This window comes from Perca flavescens, chromosome 12 (assembly GCF_004354835.1).
Source record: "Perca flavescens isolate YP-PL-M2 chromosome 12, PFLA_1.0, whole genome shotgun sequence".
Lineage (NCBI taxonomy): Eukaryota > Metazoa > Chordata > Actinopteri > Perciformes > Percidae > Perca > Perca flavescens.
The window spans coordinates 15,272,101-15,287,362 of record NC_041342.1 but is presented as its reverse complement, the minus strand read 5'-3'; the positions used below and the strand labels follow the sequence as shown (position 1 = coordinate 15,287,362).

General features: G+C 39.5%; 1 protein-coding gene across 1 annotated transcript; it reads right to left on the bottom strand.

The window, feature by feature from the left end:
- Positions 1-6,613: 6,613 nt before the first annotated feature.
- foxc1a (forkhead box C1a) lies at positions 6,614-8,601 on the bottom strand. Its single transcript, XM_028593854.1, has one exon. The coding sequence runs from the start codon at positions 8,285-8,287 to the stop codon at positions 6,866-6,868; it is 1,422 nt and encodes a 473-aa protein (XP_028449655.1). The 5' UTR covers positions 8,288-8,601; the 3' UTR covers positions 6,614-6,865.
- Between the last annotated feature and the right edge of the window lie 6,661 nt (positions 8,602-15,262).

Below are 15,262 nucleotides of genomic sequence, written 5' to 3'. Positions count from 1 at the left end.
AGTGTTGTAAATAAAATGGCAACCGTGGAAAAGTGAATTAGTCACACTGTTATCAATCTACAAGGAAACTGATGAATGCCTGCTGAGAAAGACATTTTAATCCTTGATTATGTTTTAAGCTTGAAATAATGTTTAATCATGATGACAAGTGTCATCATATAAATCAGAAAAATGCATGATTAACTTATTCTACAGTCAGTAATTAAAATGTATCTGATGATTTCAATGAGACTGTGTTTTCCATTTGTTCTTGAGTTGAATATAAAGCAAGGAATCCATGAGATGTGGTCAATTACATTTTTTATTTACACCTTTGAACCTCATTTATCTAATCATGACTTACCAAATCTGTCACTAATATCAGAAAGGCCGGAAAGACTAGAGATTTGGAGAAGGGGAAGAATGAAGTAGCATTTCCCCCAAATGGATGTGTTATTGTTGACATTCTGATTTGAATTTTGCACTTTTTAGTGATCAGATCATTTCATGACCTACTGACCTCTTTGTATGATTGACAGAGCTAATATGTGATTATCTTTACTGACGGTTGTAAAAAAAAATGCACATGTATCTGTTTCTAATTAATCAATTACTGGATGGGTCCACCCAGGGACCACCGAGCTGTTGTCAACATGGCCTTCTTTTTTGATTACACAATCACTGTAGGCAGCAGAGGGAAGATGTGACAAAGCGTTTAGTGGGAAATAATTCAAGAGGAAGTCTGTTGACAGTATTTTTAAAACCACACAAATTAAAATCCATTCATTCACACACGATTCCACACTCTCTCAACACTGCATAGAGGAGCACGCTACACTGTCTCTGCCAGGAATGAATTGCCAGAGGGATGGCTTTACCTCTATGCATACACAAACAAAAGCTCCCTCTATTAAAATCACATTTTAAGTTCCTCAGTGACCCACCTCCTGTGTGAAGCAACTTTTTCCTTTTTCTATTTTAAATAAAGATGACATTTGCTCTGCAGCCCAATTCATCACTGTCTCTCCCTCTGGTTGACGTGACACCCTCTTTTCTCCTCCTTGGACAGACTAAAGGACTCAGAATTGAGATGGGTCACTTCCAGCTCTGTCTCCTCCTCTTTTGGTGCAGATGACACCCACCTCCCTGGGCTAAAAACATGTGAGGATCAGTGGAGAGTCTGGTGAAAACTGATGTGACGTTGCCATGTACGTGTGCATATAACCTATATATTATGCAGGGATGCCCTTGAAGCAGGAATCATATTACATTCACTGAAAATGAATTTGCATTTAATCATTTAATCATATTGTGTCAATATGTTAAATGTGTTTTTCTTCTTCTCATTGTTGAGTAATAGGTTAACTTTAAGATCAATTCTGTGACAACATGGTCTTTAACGTCCTCAAACAATAGCATGGAATTAACATTATATAAGACTTAATCGTCTCTATTTCTTTATATTGCTTTTATTTTATTTTTACTTTCATACATAAACCCTATTTTGTAGTATTCGGTTGTTTAATGTTCAAAACGACTAATGCCATAGAAGAACCAACACAATAAATAATCATCCATTAAAAGTATTTATATTTGTATGATATTAAAATGGGTGTTTATACATGTATCTTAAATGTCTGACTGTTAACATCTCTTCTCAATAAAAATAGAGGTAGTTTGGTGTCTCATGTAACAGCAACCTAAGTCTGCTGTTGATGTTTTCATAGCCCAGTGGCCGCCTTGCACCATAAAACGAGAAGACACCCGCGAAAGACACAGACAACTGCTACTGTGGCTCAAATAGCAGCAGTTGGACAGCTTTGAAGTGCCCCTCTCATTTCACAAGTTACAGAGTTCAAGATGTTTGCTCCCTGCTATCAGGATTGTGTTCTATTCGTATAAACCCATGTCATGCTATGAATTCATGCATAGCATGTATATACATGAATTTGTGTAAATGTATATTGTGTTTAGCCGTGTGTATTTATTATGCTAAATTGCAATGTTAGTAGGCTACTTATTTCATGAAGCAGTGTGAGTATTTTTTATTTGAGGTGAAAAAAGAAATCTGCTCTGTTCTTTCGAATTGTTTTCTTCAATTCTAATCCACTTAATTGCAATGCTTATTTTGCTATGAGCTCAAGACGCCATGTGTTTAGTCAAATAAAAAAATAAAAAATAAAAAAGAGCATAATGATCAGGGCGTCAAATCCCTTGAAGAGCTGACAAATCGTTCATTTGTTTAACACCTTTGTTTGTTTATATAGTGTTTTAATAATAAACTGCATTAATTACCTTACATGCATGTGTTGCAATGATTTAATATATTCGAAAAAATGTAAAAGTAATCAAGAAATTAGTAAAAAATATTAAAATAAATAAATAATAAAATCCGCATGAAGCTTTATTCATGACCGGCCATTCAGATTTAATTAAAAGAAGGTTGTAAGAGTCGTGGAGTATGAGACCTTGAAAATATACATTTATAGAATTAAACTAGGCTACACTTGACAATACATTGCTGTATGCCACGCTGTATAATTGGGACATTCAAGTGCTCGGTGCGTTAAAAGGTGTTATAATTAGAAACCGCAGGCCCGAGCAGCAGAAAAGCAGGTTTAGTAACTTAAAGGCAACTCTGTTCGTTTTTTAGGCAGTCGGGTTATTCGCAGGTCGGCCGTTTCCCGTCGGCCTGGATTCACAGTACCCCATTATCCCGCCATCCCAGCGCTTACGCGATGTCTGCGTCCCTTCATTTCTTACTTCTGACTTAAAGATGCTGCACGATTTCTAGCTCATTATTTCACACAGAAGCCTTGTTTACCCCTCGTCGCTCTGCCTGTTTTGACAAAGCCGAGTGAATCATTTCTTTGAAAATTATCATTTGTCTTTAAAATGTGACACGCAGCATTATTTTCCCTTATGAGAGACAAGTGTTGGACCTCCAACCTTTCACTCGTTTGGCCGCAGTGCAAACACAGAATTTGCGTCTATGGACACCTAATTAGAAACAGATGGCGCTCGGAGCTCGGGTTTTGTGCACTAACCGAGAGTTAAAACACAGCATTTTCCATACTGAGCTGAGCCGCTCACTCAGCCGTACAGGTGCACACAGTCTGCAGGGGCTAACCGAGACTCCACATCCATGTTTCATCCCGTCTGCTCCTGTCTGTGCTGAGATAAACCTCTACACATCTATTAACCGTCAATCAAATAGGCCTAAATAACCGCATATTTGCGTCAACACTTAAAAGGACATACGTATAATGTAAATGCATGTTTCCGGTCAACACCCACTTCTCATTACGAGGTAATAATAATGTCAAGTTTTACATCCGATTTGTTCATCATCAGCTGACGTGATTGTTTCTCATCAAATAAGTCGCAGTCATCACGGCTTTGCTCTTTGTGTAGGCCTATTGTAAATAATAACATTATTCTAAATGAGGTTGACAATTTATCCATAAAACAACAACAGCAATTGTGTTAATAGTTGTTTACTTTGACCTGACTTCCACACACGCAGACTGGCCCACAGTGCATCTCGCCTCAAGTGTGTCAAATCAAATTCAGATGACATGATGATTAGATAATTATTGTTTTCCTAGATACACCTACACGCTGTTTCAGAAAATAATAGGCGATGTGGTCGCCGAAAAAAAACATATATTATTAAATATAATAGTTATTTTGAAATCATGCAGCTATTATCTGATTTAAACCCAACAAGGGAACAAATAGGCCCATATGCCGTTTCGATATGTCATATAGTAAAGGTTTGGCCAACACAGCCGTTTTTTGTCTTTGCTATTTGACCCAAAGCAGTGAAGGAAGTTGCGCATTTTCAGGAATGTAGCGGAACGTTTAAGGAGAAAGTAGAGTGAAGCCTCATACAGATGAAGCAGGGGTCCGCAGATGTCTTCGTGTGTTAAGGAGCCCCAAACAGACACGGGCCCCTGCTTCATGAAATTAAGTCCTGAACAACATCTGATTAGATTTGTTGTTGTTGTTGTTGCTGCTGTTTGTGAGAAATAACAACCACAGCCGTCTGGAGCCTAGCTGGGGACAGTAGTCCTATACAAATTAGAAAACTAGTAAACCTTATTCTATCTCCTTCTACTGTGAGGGGAAATGAAGGTGAAATGAAATGTGTACCTGTTTTGCTGTGGAACCCCCTCGGGACAGGATGAGGGTCTTATTGTTAATTACAGTATCAGTTCATTTTCAGTGCAAAAGTACAAGTTAAAATCCTCCATTCCAACTGTTTTCTGCAAATGCATTTTGTAGCTTATTTCTGGAAACTTTTAGAATTATATTATTTACAATTTTAAGGACACACACACACAAGCTAAGCTCTAGCCTTTTTGTGTGTGTGCTACGTCCTGTTCTATTGTTGATGGTGCTCTGGCGGCCGACATCCTCCTCATTGACCCCCGTCTCCCTCTCAGCCTTTTCCGTCTCATGAAAAACGATTCCAGCTCTCTGATTGAATTTTATTCCTTCCTGACCTGGTGTATTCTGCGAGGGCGCCATCAATCTTTTGACTAACACGACGTTTGTTTATTAGGCCGATACTTGGGAACGTATCTGACTTTTATGAGCTTGATTATAGTTGGTGCAATCGGGGAGCTGGGAAAGACATAAGAGCAGCATTTCATCGCGGTTACTGAACAACTCATGTATTTTCTTTTTGTTCTTTGTTGTCGTTGTTCCCAAATATCCACCATGCCAACGAGGCCTGTGTAGTAATATGCACATGGCCTGCAACTATCTCTCAACATGTTTTCTTTTGATGTGTGTTGTTGGTCTGTTGAGGCCTGAAGCTGACTGAAACGATATGAGCAATACGCCCAATCTAACCCACGTTCCATCTTTCAGAACAGTGTTTCAGAATCTCACTATGCATTATTGTAGTTTGACATGCTACTTGATCTTGATCATTGTTATAATGATTATATGTAATAACAGTTGTTCTTTTTAATCCTATGTACCAGATGATTATTACTGTTATAATATTTAAATAGCAACTCTGATTTGTGTTTATACTCTTATAAATAACGGCTATAGTCTTGAGTTTGTCATAAAGTATTATTATTTGTAGTAGTAATATTATTATTGTTGTTGTTGTTATTATTATTATTAGTAATATTGACGTATTATTAATATTGTCTTTGTACGGACTGCATGCGCAATTTTACGCACGTCACACACAAGTCTATCCAAGCAAAAACTATTTTAATTTATTTTTTACATGCTGTAAATATTAATGACATGTCAAATAAACATATCTGTGATTACTACATATTTAGAATCCCTAAAATAAAATTACAAATAAATAAAAAATAATATAAATTAAAATAAGATCAAATAAAAATAAAAACCTGCTTTGATTGTCGGCTGGAGATGAAGGACATAGACGTGTATTTTGTTTAATTTTAACAATTTTCATTCGTATATATTATAATGTATAACTAAATAAATGCCTATTTCAAAGTGATTTATTAGTTTCCATTGAACGTGATTAAAATAGATTGATTCCCATTCATGAATGTCACTGAGGGAAACTGCCAACTTGGATTACAATAAAACATCAATCTGACATTTTGAGTACAGAAAGCCAATTTAATAAATACTCATTCTTGCAATTAAATATCCACATACTCTGAAAAACTAGGATGAGTCACGTACAAAAAGAACGAGACGGGTCGTAGATATCTCCATTCACGTCAGCGTCATGTCAGACGGGTGAGAATTCAAACATCAAAACTGAAGTGACAACGGGACTATCTTTGGTATGTGTGGTGTGATATTAAGTAAGCACTGGCATGCGCCAGTAAACACACAGCGCAATCCAAAACACAGTTGTGCTGTGTGCAGACTGGTCCCCAGGTCTAGGCCTTAGGTCAACATCAACTTAATCATCTCGTATATTAAGCATTTCTAATATGACAATACAAATATAAACAGTAAATGAGATATGAATGTTAAAAAGCCAAGAAATAAACATGTGATTAACAGGCGTTTTCTCTTTGGACGTGCGGATACAAATTTGCTTTTTTGCCTCCAATTTTTCATGTTTCCTCAATTATTTTGTTAAAAGATTTTTTTTTCGCGAAGCAAAATGCTTTTAGGACAGTCGCGTATAGCCTATATAGGCTACTGTTTTTTTTGGTGAGAGTAAACATATTTAATATCTGAATCTGTGCAGCAGATTACAGTCCAAACATATTGTGACGAACGCACACCATTAAAGAAGAGCTGAACCTCAGAGGGTCAGATCAGATTTATAAAGAGGCCTGGCCTATACAGCATAGCCAACATGGGCCAGACTGAGTGTAAAATATCACTAGTCTGTATTCAAGTCTGTAAGAAACGAGGCGTTAACTTTAACTCACATAAAATGACAATTTATTAAACAAACAAACAAATCCTTCAGAATACTTTTCAACAAATGAAGAATTTTTGAAATAGTACGGCGATATACACGTTCCTTTTCTTACTTTTATAATGGAACAATTGTTTGGACAATTAAGGCAATTCAATTTAGAAACACTTTTTTTTGGTGTTTGGTCCATAATATCCGGCTACATTGTTTTTTTTTTTTTTTTTTGAAATAAATTACTATATGCAATTTAAACTGACATATCCTTAACATATCACATAAAAAGCCACAAAAGCAAAGATTGACTTACGTGTTATTTGCAGTAACACTGTTCTTTAGAAAAAACCAACATCAAGTCTTTTCTGTTTTTTTTTTGTTTTCTGTCTCATATTAGTCCATATGGTGTGGGCAGGTGAGTGGGGGGAGGTGGTGGACGTTGGATTTTACTGGAAGAGTTCAAACACCGTGAGGAAAATATTGAGTATATTAGAATATTTATTTTGGTCAGAACTTGCTGCAGTCATATACGAAAGCTCCCGAAGTGCGATAGATGGGTTGGCTCGGTGGGAATGACATCTGACAGCTGTTATTCCCATTCACCGGTGAATTATTCAAACCAATTCTTTGGGATTCAAACATCTCTCGGACTGAATGGAAGTTCTGCTGCTGTGCTGGGTACGCGGCGCCAAGATGGCCTAGGTCTCCGGCCTGGTTGAGGTACCATGAGGTCAGCCTCCCTTGGTGCGGAAGGTGGCCCTCTTGCCCAGAGTTTAGATTACCGTGGCTCATGGAGGATGAGGTGGTAGTGACTGAGTAATCTGGCAACGTTTCGTCCACGGTGGTGCTCGGTGCCAAGTGGCTAGATCTGTCCCCGGCGTACAAGCTCATGGCTTGCATGTTACAATGATAGGTTGCATTGGAGGTAGTGGAGATGGAGTTCTGGTTACATGGTGAACTGTAGACAGATGTCTGATTTGGAGAATAGTTTAAGGACAAAGATGGTGTTATACCTATCCTGGCGGAGGCAGTGAGGCCGGAGGTGAGCTCAGTGTCCCCTTGTGGAGACCCCCGGAGGGAGGTCATGATGTTGTCTACGCTGAAGCCCTGCGTCGAGGCCTGGCCGTGGTGCTGGTGGTGCTCTGAGCTGTCCATGCCGATGGACCTGTTGGAGGGGATGCTGTGAGGGCTCCCGCTGGACATGCTGCTGCTGCTGTCCGGGCTCTCGATTTTGGGCACGGTGCTCAAAGAGGGCGAGTCGGCCTGCGGCGGCGTGACTGTCCCGTTCTCAGTCTTAATATCCTGGATCCTCACAGGCTTGGAGCCCTGCACCGGCTGCTCCTGCTCCCGGCCTTGCTGCCTCGGCGGCACATCCTTCTGCAGCCGCTCTTCTTTCTCTTTCATGACGTCCTTCTTTTTGAACCGTCGTCTCCTTCTCAAGAAGCTCCCGTTTTCAAACATGTTGTAAGAGTCCGGGTCCAGGGTCCAGTAGCTGCCTTTACCGGGCTTTTTATCATCACGGGGCACCTTGACAAAACACTCATTCAGCGACAGATTGTGTCTGATGCTGTTCTGCCAGCCCTGCTTGTTGTCTCGGTAAAATGGAAACCTCTCCATGATAAACTGGTAAATCCCATTCAGGGTCACCTTCTTGTCAGGCGAGTTTTGGATAGCCATAGTGATGAGCGCGATGTAACTATAGGGGGGTTTGACCATATCCTTGGGCTGAGGTTGTGGGGTGTACGGTCCGTACGCCCGGGCCATGCTGGCAGGGTATTGGTCATGAGCAGCATGAGAGTACATGTTCATAGGTGCTGGCATCCCGGTGTATCCCCCACCGGCAGCGGCCCGGTAGTAGCTCGGGTCGCTGCTGATGTACGGCACGACGCCCAGTGAGTTGGGACTGGAGACGGAGTAGCGAGCCTGCATGTCTTCACTTTGATTCGGCGAAAATAAAACTCCAAAATACGCAGACGGAGAGCTCCAATTCTCCCTCCTCCGAATGCCGAGGCGCTCAAATCACAGCTCCTCACTGCTCACTCAAAAAGAAAACGAGAGGAAAGTCGTAACAACAGTGCAACGTGGTGGATCTCAGCAGTGTTTAAGTCGTCCCCATCTCTGTCTCTATGAAACGCACATTGAAAAAGTTCTGAACTTTGGACATCCGTCACCACACAAGACTTTTTGCGCAGTTAAATTCTTTCCTCCTTTTTGCTGCCAGTGAAGCTCCTCCCCGAAGAGTGCACGAGTCGTCCAATGGGAAGTGAGGCCGTGCATAGAGAGCAAGAATGCTCCCGGCCACACTCAGGCTTTTAGAAAAGCGAGAGGAGGTGTCGGTAACTCCCAGCCCACTCCAGCCAAGACTTCAGACGTGACAGAGGAACTCACAATGTACACAATCACATCATGGAGTGCATATTCTTGCAAACTTTATTACAAAAAGACATCCTCTATCAGACCTGTGGCTGGCTATAAACAGAAAAAGACGAGTTGACTTTCCAATTTAAATGCTTATTATATATACATTAATCTGGATATTTTAGCATTATTACTCATCAGATATTTTTTCCTAAATGAAAAAATAAAAAAAATCACAATTTATATCGCATGCTCTCTTGTGGCTGCCATTCCTAATATGAAGTTCATTATTTCCTTTTTTTATGGGGAAAGATAGTAACAGCAACAAACCAAATGGCGTCGTAAAACGTCCAGTTTTAACCTCTTTAAAAGTGCATTTCATTAGTGAAAATACTCAACAGCAGCAGATCCCTGTGAGATCAAAGCAGGCAGAGCCTCGCATCGTTGGCAGTGGGCTGTTAAGTGAGATCTCATTACAACGGGAATAAAAAAGACAGTTTGGGCTGCGAATGGCCAGAGGTGTCAGAGTTTATTCAAGAAAAGGATTTAAAGACCAGTGAACCAAATGGGATGAGCATGACACCTCACACGAGGGGCTTTTCATCCAAATGTTTGAATATCTGTTGTCTTGGGGTGTTTGAGGCCTATGGACAATGTATTGTCTCTGTATCAGAAGAAACAAAATATTAAATATTTCTTCATTCTTCCACAGATTCATTTATCTTTATATCTCTATAAAAAGGTCCCTGGAGATTTAGAAGGTGTTTTATGGAATTCTATGCGGTGTATTTAATTTTAAGGCCCGAGGGTTGAAAGAAGATTATGACCAAAGATAGACAAAAGTTCAATAAGGCCTCTGTATAACCCGCTGTCAAAGGCGACTGTGCATGAAATTGTTAACGGTCATTGTGAGGCAAAGTTACAGTCCTAATATCGATGTAATTCTCTGCAGGTCGTCTTAATTAAATGTCCGTGCAGTGGCCTGGTGCTCCGCCGGTTTCTCCTTACATGGACCCGGGCATGAACTTTTTCCACCGCCACGGGCTGTTTACACAATTCACGACGGGCTTTTTACTTAATACCACGGCCTGCCCACCCAGTCCTCCATAACCTTTATTATTTAAGGTATCCACGACTGAAGCGCGGTGAAAAAACATGAATGGATATCAAAATAATAAAACAAAACAACGGGCTGTTGCTATTTGTCTACAAGAGCTTAAAATGAGGACACCATTATCAATAAAATATAGCCTATGTTATGGTATGGGGGAGACACTTGTTCGAATAGGTCTATGCTTTTTTTGTTCTACAATTTAATTGGATTTAATGTCATTTAATGTTTTGTTTTTGCTTTTGGTGCGTTCGTAGACTACCAATTTAATTTTTCTCATTGCAAAGTTTTTCTTTTCCTGAAACAAAAGGCCGAAATTATAACAAATAATCAGAAAAAATGAATGAATACAATATTTGTAATAAATGTATTATTACAAATATGGATAAGTTAAAATTAAGCAATGCATTATGGTATTTACTAAATCAGACTTATAAACACATACAAACCAAATAACGTGATTGGAAATAAAACTAAACTCACAATGCTGACATTTTTAAAATAGATAGAAAGGGGAGAGAAAGAGAGAGAGGGGGAGAGAGAGAGAGAGAGAGAGAGAGGGGGCGAGAGAGAGAGAGGGGGGGGAGAGAGAGAGAGAGAAAGGGGGAGAGAGAAAGGGGGCGAGAGAGAGGGGGGGGAGAGAGAGAGAGGGAGGGAGAGAGAGAGGGAGGGTGAGGGAGAGAGAGGGAGGGAGAGAGCGGAAGAGAGAGGGATAGAGAGAGAGAGAGAGAGAGAGAGAGAGAGAGAGAGAGAGAGAGGAGAGAGAGAGAGGGGGAGAGAGAGAGTGAAAGCGAGAGAGAGAGGGAGAGGGAGAGAGAGGGAGAGAGAGATAAGTTAAAGGTTCATTATAACTATGATTTTGGCTCCCTCTAGTGTTCAGAAAGTGCAAACATCTTCTTCTTCTTCTTCTTCTTCTTCTTCTTCTTCTTCTTCTTCTTCTTTTTCTTCTTCTTCTTCTTCTTCTTCTTCTTCTTCTTCTTCTTCTTAAAAGGCCACCAACCATTTAATAAATTGTGAAACCTACACTACCGGTCAAAAGTTTGGGGTCACTTATACATTTCTATTCCAGACAGAATACTAGCTGAGATCACTTGCATTGTTTTTTTAATCAGGGCATCAGTTTTCAGATTACATTATGTGCTTACATAATTGCAAAAGGGTTCTCGACTGGTGTAGACAGAAGTGGCTGAAGAAACGCTTGGAATTCCGTGCTTTTTGGTCTAAACGTCATACCCAAATTAAAAGTGGTACAGCTATATACTTTGACACTCAGGGGTGTGCCTGATATCATTGGAAAGGTGACTAATGTGGGTGTGTTTGTGTATTTGAGAAGTGTTGTATTTTGTTTTGTTTGTTTTTTCTTTGCACTTTTCAAATGGAAATAAAAAAAAACGCACAGACATATCTGTAAAAAAAAAAAGCCATTTTTGAGACTTTTTTAGCTTCTGGATTTTTTCTGTAGTAAGCTGAGACATGTGGCTATGGCCTTGTGTTGTCTGTATCTGACCAGATGTGTTTACAGCAGTGTATTTTAATCATTTTACAGATGTATGACTTGGACGGACATAAAAATTCTAGCCTCTGTAACGCTGTGTCGGTAAGGCCTAGAATCACCCTGACACTTGTAAGAAAAACTTGAGCGTGTTTCCTTTCCAATGGTATCAGGCACACCCCTGAGTGTCAAAGTATATGGGAGCTGTACTACTTTTAATTTATGTATGACGCTTAGACCAAAAAGCATGGCCTTTCAAGCGTTTCTTCAACAGTCGAGAACCCTTTTGCAATTATATAAGCACATAATGTAAAACTGAAAACTGCTGCCCTGATTAAAAAAACAATGCAACTGATCTCAGCTGGTATTCTGTCTGGAATGGAGTGGAATGGACAGTTATAAGTGACCCCAAACTTTTGACCGGTAGTACATTTCAGGAGACTTTTTTTTATTTTTTATTATTTATATTTTTTATAGATAACTGACATGGTGCTGTACCATTCATGTGAAGTAATATAGGCCTACCCGTGTGTGTGTGTGTGTGTGTGTGTGTGTGTGTGTGTGTGTGTGTGTGTGTGTGTGTGTGTGTGTGTGTGTGTGTGTGTGTGTGTGTGTGTGTGTGTGTGAGACATTACTGCCACCTCACGATTTATTTCAGTACTACAGTCTGAAGTCAGTATCGCAATCCCTCCTGTGTGGTCAGCCTGACAGGACACTAGGGATCAGTAATTAAGGATGCACTGGTTATCAGAGAAGAGAAATACATGAACTTCAATACTGAGATGTGCTGCTCAGTAGACACTTACCTCAATCCTGCTATACTTGACAGTTTAAACAGATAATGTGATGCGCACAGTGTGCCCTGTCAGCTGCGTGGTGTGTTCGTTTTTATTTCGGCTCCCACGTTAACAGGTTAGAGCAGGTTAGAGCTTGCACATGCACGTCTCAAAACGCATGCATGCTAGAAATAGAACAGACGCCTATTTTTCACGCGACACGCAAGCGTTGCAGGCAAAATAGAATACAAAAAGATGTGCATATGTCATTTTGATACGAATACATTCGTACATTTTTATGTTTAAAAGTCTTTAGGTTTTGACATGAATGCAGATATGAATGTAATTTAAAAAACAATAATAAATAATTATCGATTTTCAAATATTGCACGAAATATTCTGTAGCCTAGGCTATTTTGCCGTCAATACTGCCGACGTTGTCTTTGCTGTAGTCAAATCAGTATATAGGCTATAAGTATACTAGGCCTACTGCTTGAGTGCAGTAAATCAATGGGAAACATACATACATGTGTACAGACAAGGCTAGCAGCAGCAGCGCCGCGTCAGACACGCTCAAGCCACGCATCCAGTGTGTAGCCGGCCTAACCTAGTATCCATGATGAAAGTAAGTGCAAAGGTGACATGGTCAGAAAGGTTTTCCGGTTTGTTGTAGACTTTTATGTATGTAAAACTAGGCCCTTATTCTGTGTTTTTAGCAAGGACATGCGTTTCATTACATTTTAGAGGAGACACACATTTAGAGCAATGAGAGCCGTGCTCTTACTGGGATAATATGGGTGACATACACTAACCCTTGATGTGGCATCAGTCTAGCAGTTGGCCTCCTGGGTCGGTCACGCAAGAAAATTATTTGTTTCTTGGTTGAATTGTAATTCATTTTTCTGTATGAATTATTTTTTTGGCTTGTTGCCAGTGCTTGACTTGACTGAAAAGTATTTTTTATTCCTTCCTTCAGCCTGTCCTTTTTTTCTGCAGACTGGTTGTTATCAGTAAAGAGAAGAAAATTGATCAAGAACATGAAAATGAAGGATCACATCCCAGCAGGACGAAGTACAAATAATAACAATTGTATTTGTACAAAAGGGGTTTTGGTCAAAACAAATCATATAAGATAAGAAATAAACTAAAAACACACAAAAAAAAATTAAAACAATAAAATCCATAAACGATTTAGTTTCTTTTTAAACATTAATCATGTTCACTGCAAAATATCATAGATTAGATGTAGGACTAATTGTCAAATATTAGTTGAATTAAGCTTTTTTTTTTTTTTTTTTACATTTTTAAGGACCAGCAGCCATTCTGCCCAATGACTTACTAACTCACTGAGGATGTGTTACAATGGTGTGTCATTATGGATTGTATCAAGACAACCGAATGATGTGTGTGTGTGTGTGTGTGTGTGTGTGTGTGTGTGTGTGTGTGTGTGTGTGTGTGTGTGTGTGTGTGTGTGTGTGTGTGTGTGTGTGTGTGTGTGTGTGTGTGTGTGTGTGTGTGTGATGATTGTTGTTCCTTGTTCCAGTTGCTGACAGCGGTCTAACACAGAAATGTTAGTTTGCAACGGGATCTAATGTTCATTTAACATGCACTGACTGCCATGTTTACTTACTTTAGTGAAGGCCTTCTGTCAAGGGGGTCAAACGGTACAGATGACCCCTGTGTGTGTGTGTGTGTGTGTGTGTGTGTGTGTGTGTGTGTGTGTGTGTGTGTGTGTGTGTGTGTGTGTGTGTGTGTGATGTGTGTGTGTGTGTGTGTGTGCGTGCGTGTGTGGGTGGGGGGTGCTGGAAGTTGTGGATGAAAAATATTGTCCTCCTGTCAATAATTCCTGACGGTGCATGCTTTGGTGTATTTTGAATATAACATGGATCACAAATAAGCTTAAATGTATTCATTATCCTCTTCAGCACCATGGACAACAGAGACATTAAAAAGCTTCTAGTCTTTTACTGTAATAACAACCATGCCTGCGCTCACTCTTAAAAGCTGGTTTTGCGAAATTAGACTGACCGTTCCAATCTGTGTAGCACTGTACAACATGACATACCCATTAAATTATTAAAAAATGACATTAAATGTCCGTCAGACCTGGACTCATGAGTGGGATTTTGTGTGTAATGGACTTGCACGGTTGTGTGTTGGTCTTAACAGCCATTTGTTGAAACTTAGTTGATTTTTTTTTTCATAGGTTATATCCAGCCCCTTCCAAAGACAAAATGAACACAGATTCACAGAATGAATCCATCTATCTATCTTGAAAGCTTTTGTAATCAATCATTTGTCATTCACTCAATATATCAATGTTACAGCTTTTATGAGAATACAAATGTCGACATCTTTTATCAGATTCTGAAAAGACTTGGCAATCCAGAAGTGGATTCATCAACTCAAACCTTTTTGTTATACTGTATCGCAGGTAACTCAACCTATCTGTAGTCGGTCCATATCAGGGAGACATTACATTCACTCCAGTGCATGCTGACAAAAAAAGATCAGTTTTATCTGTATTCTATATTCTAATGACTAAACTAAAAAATGACCAACTGACTGCTCTGCACAACATGTTCATCTCTTAAACAGCATGAAGTTATGCGCATGCAACTGTCCATAGCGTATGAATGAGTGAAATATAATTTGAGCCCTTCAACTTTCAATCACCACGAGGTGGCGGTACAGTCACGTGAAAGCCAACAGCACAAAACAAGAACGGTACGTTTTTATCTCCGTTTTCATGTCAGAGTTGAGTATTGAATGTGCCTTTTGCTTTCTTTCTTTGCCCCTACGTAGCCTTATTATCTAATAACAACAATATAGACAGTTGTTTTTGGATAATTAAGACCCAAATTACACTTAAACTATCCTCAGCGTGTGAACCAACTCAAAGAAGGATTAGGCTACTTTCTTTTAAATCATTTTAAATGTGGTCTTATTCAAAATATGTGATTCTAAATGTAAATAAAAAACTACACAATATCCTTGATCATATGTTAAGCTCAATGCGATGACAGTATTTCTGGGGGACCCATATTAATGATTTTGAAACTTGAATCTCTGAAATGATTTGTGATTTGTGATTCAAACCCAACCTTTATGAAGGGCTGAGATTAATCGGGTTATTCGAAATCACCCACAAACTGCGCGGTTTAAAT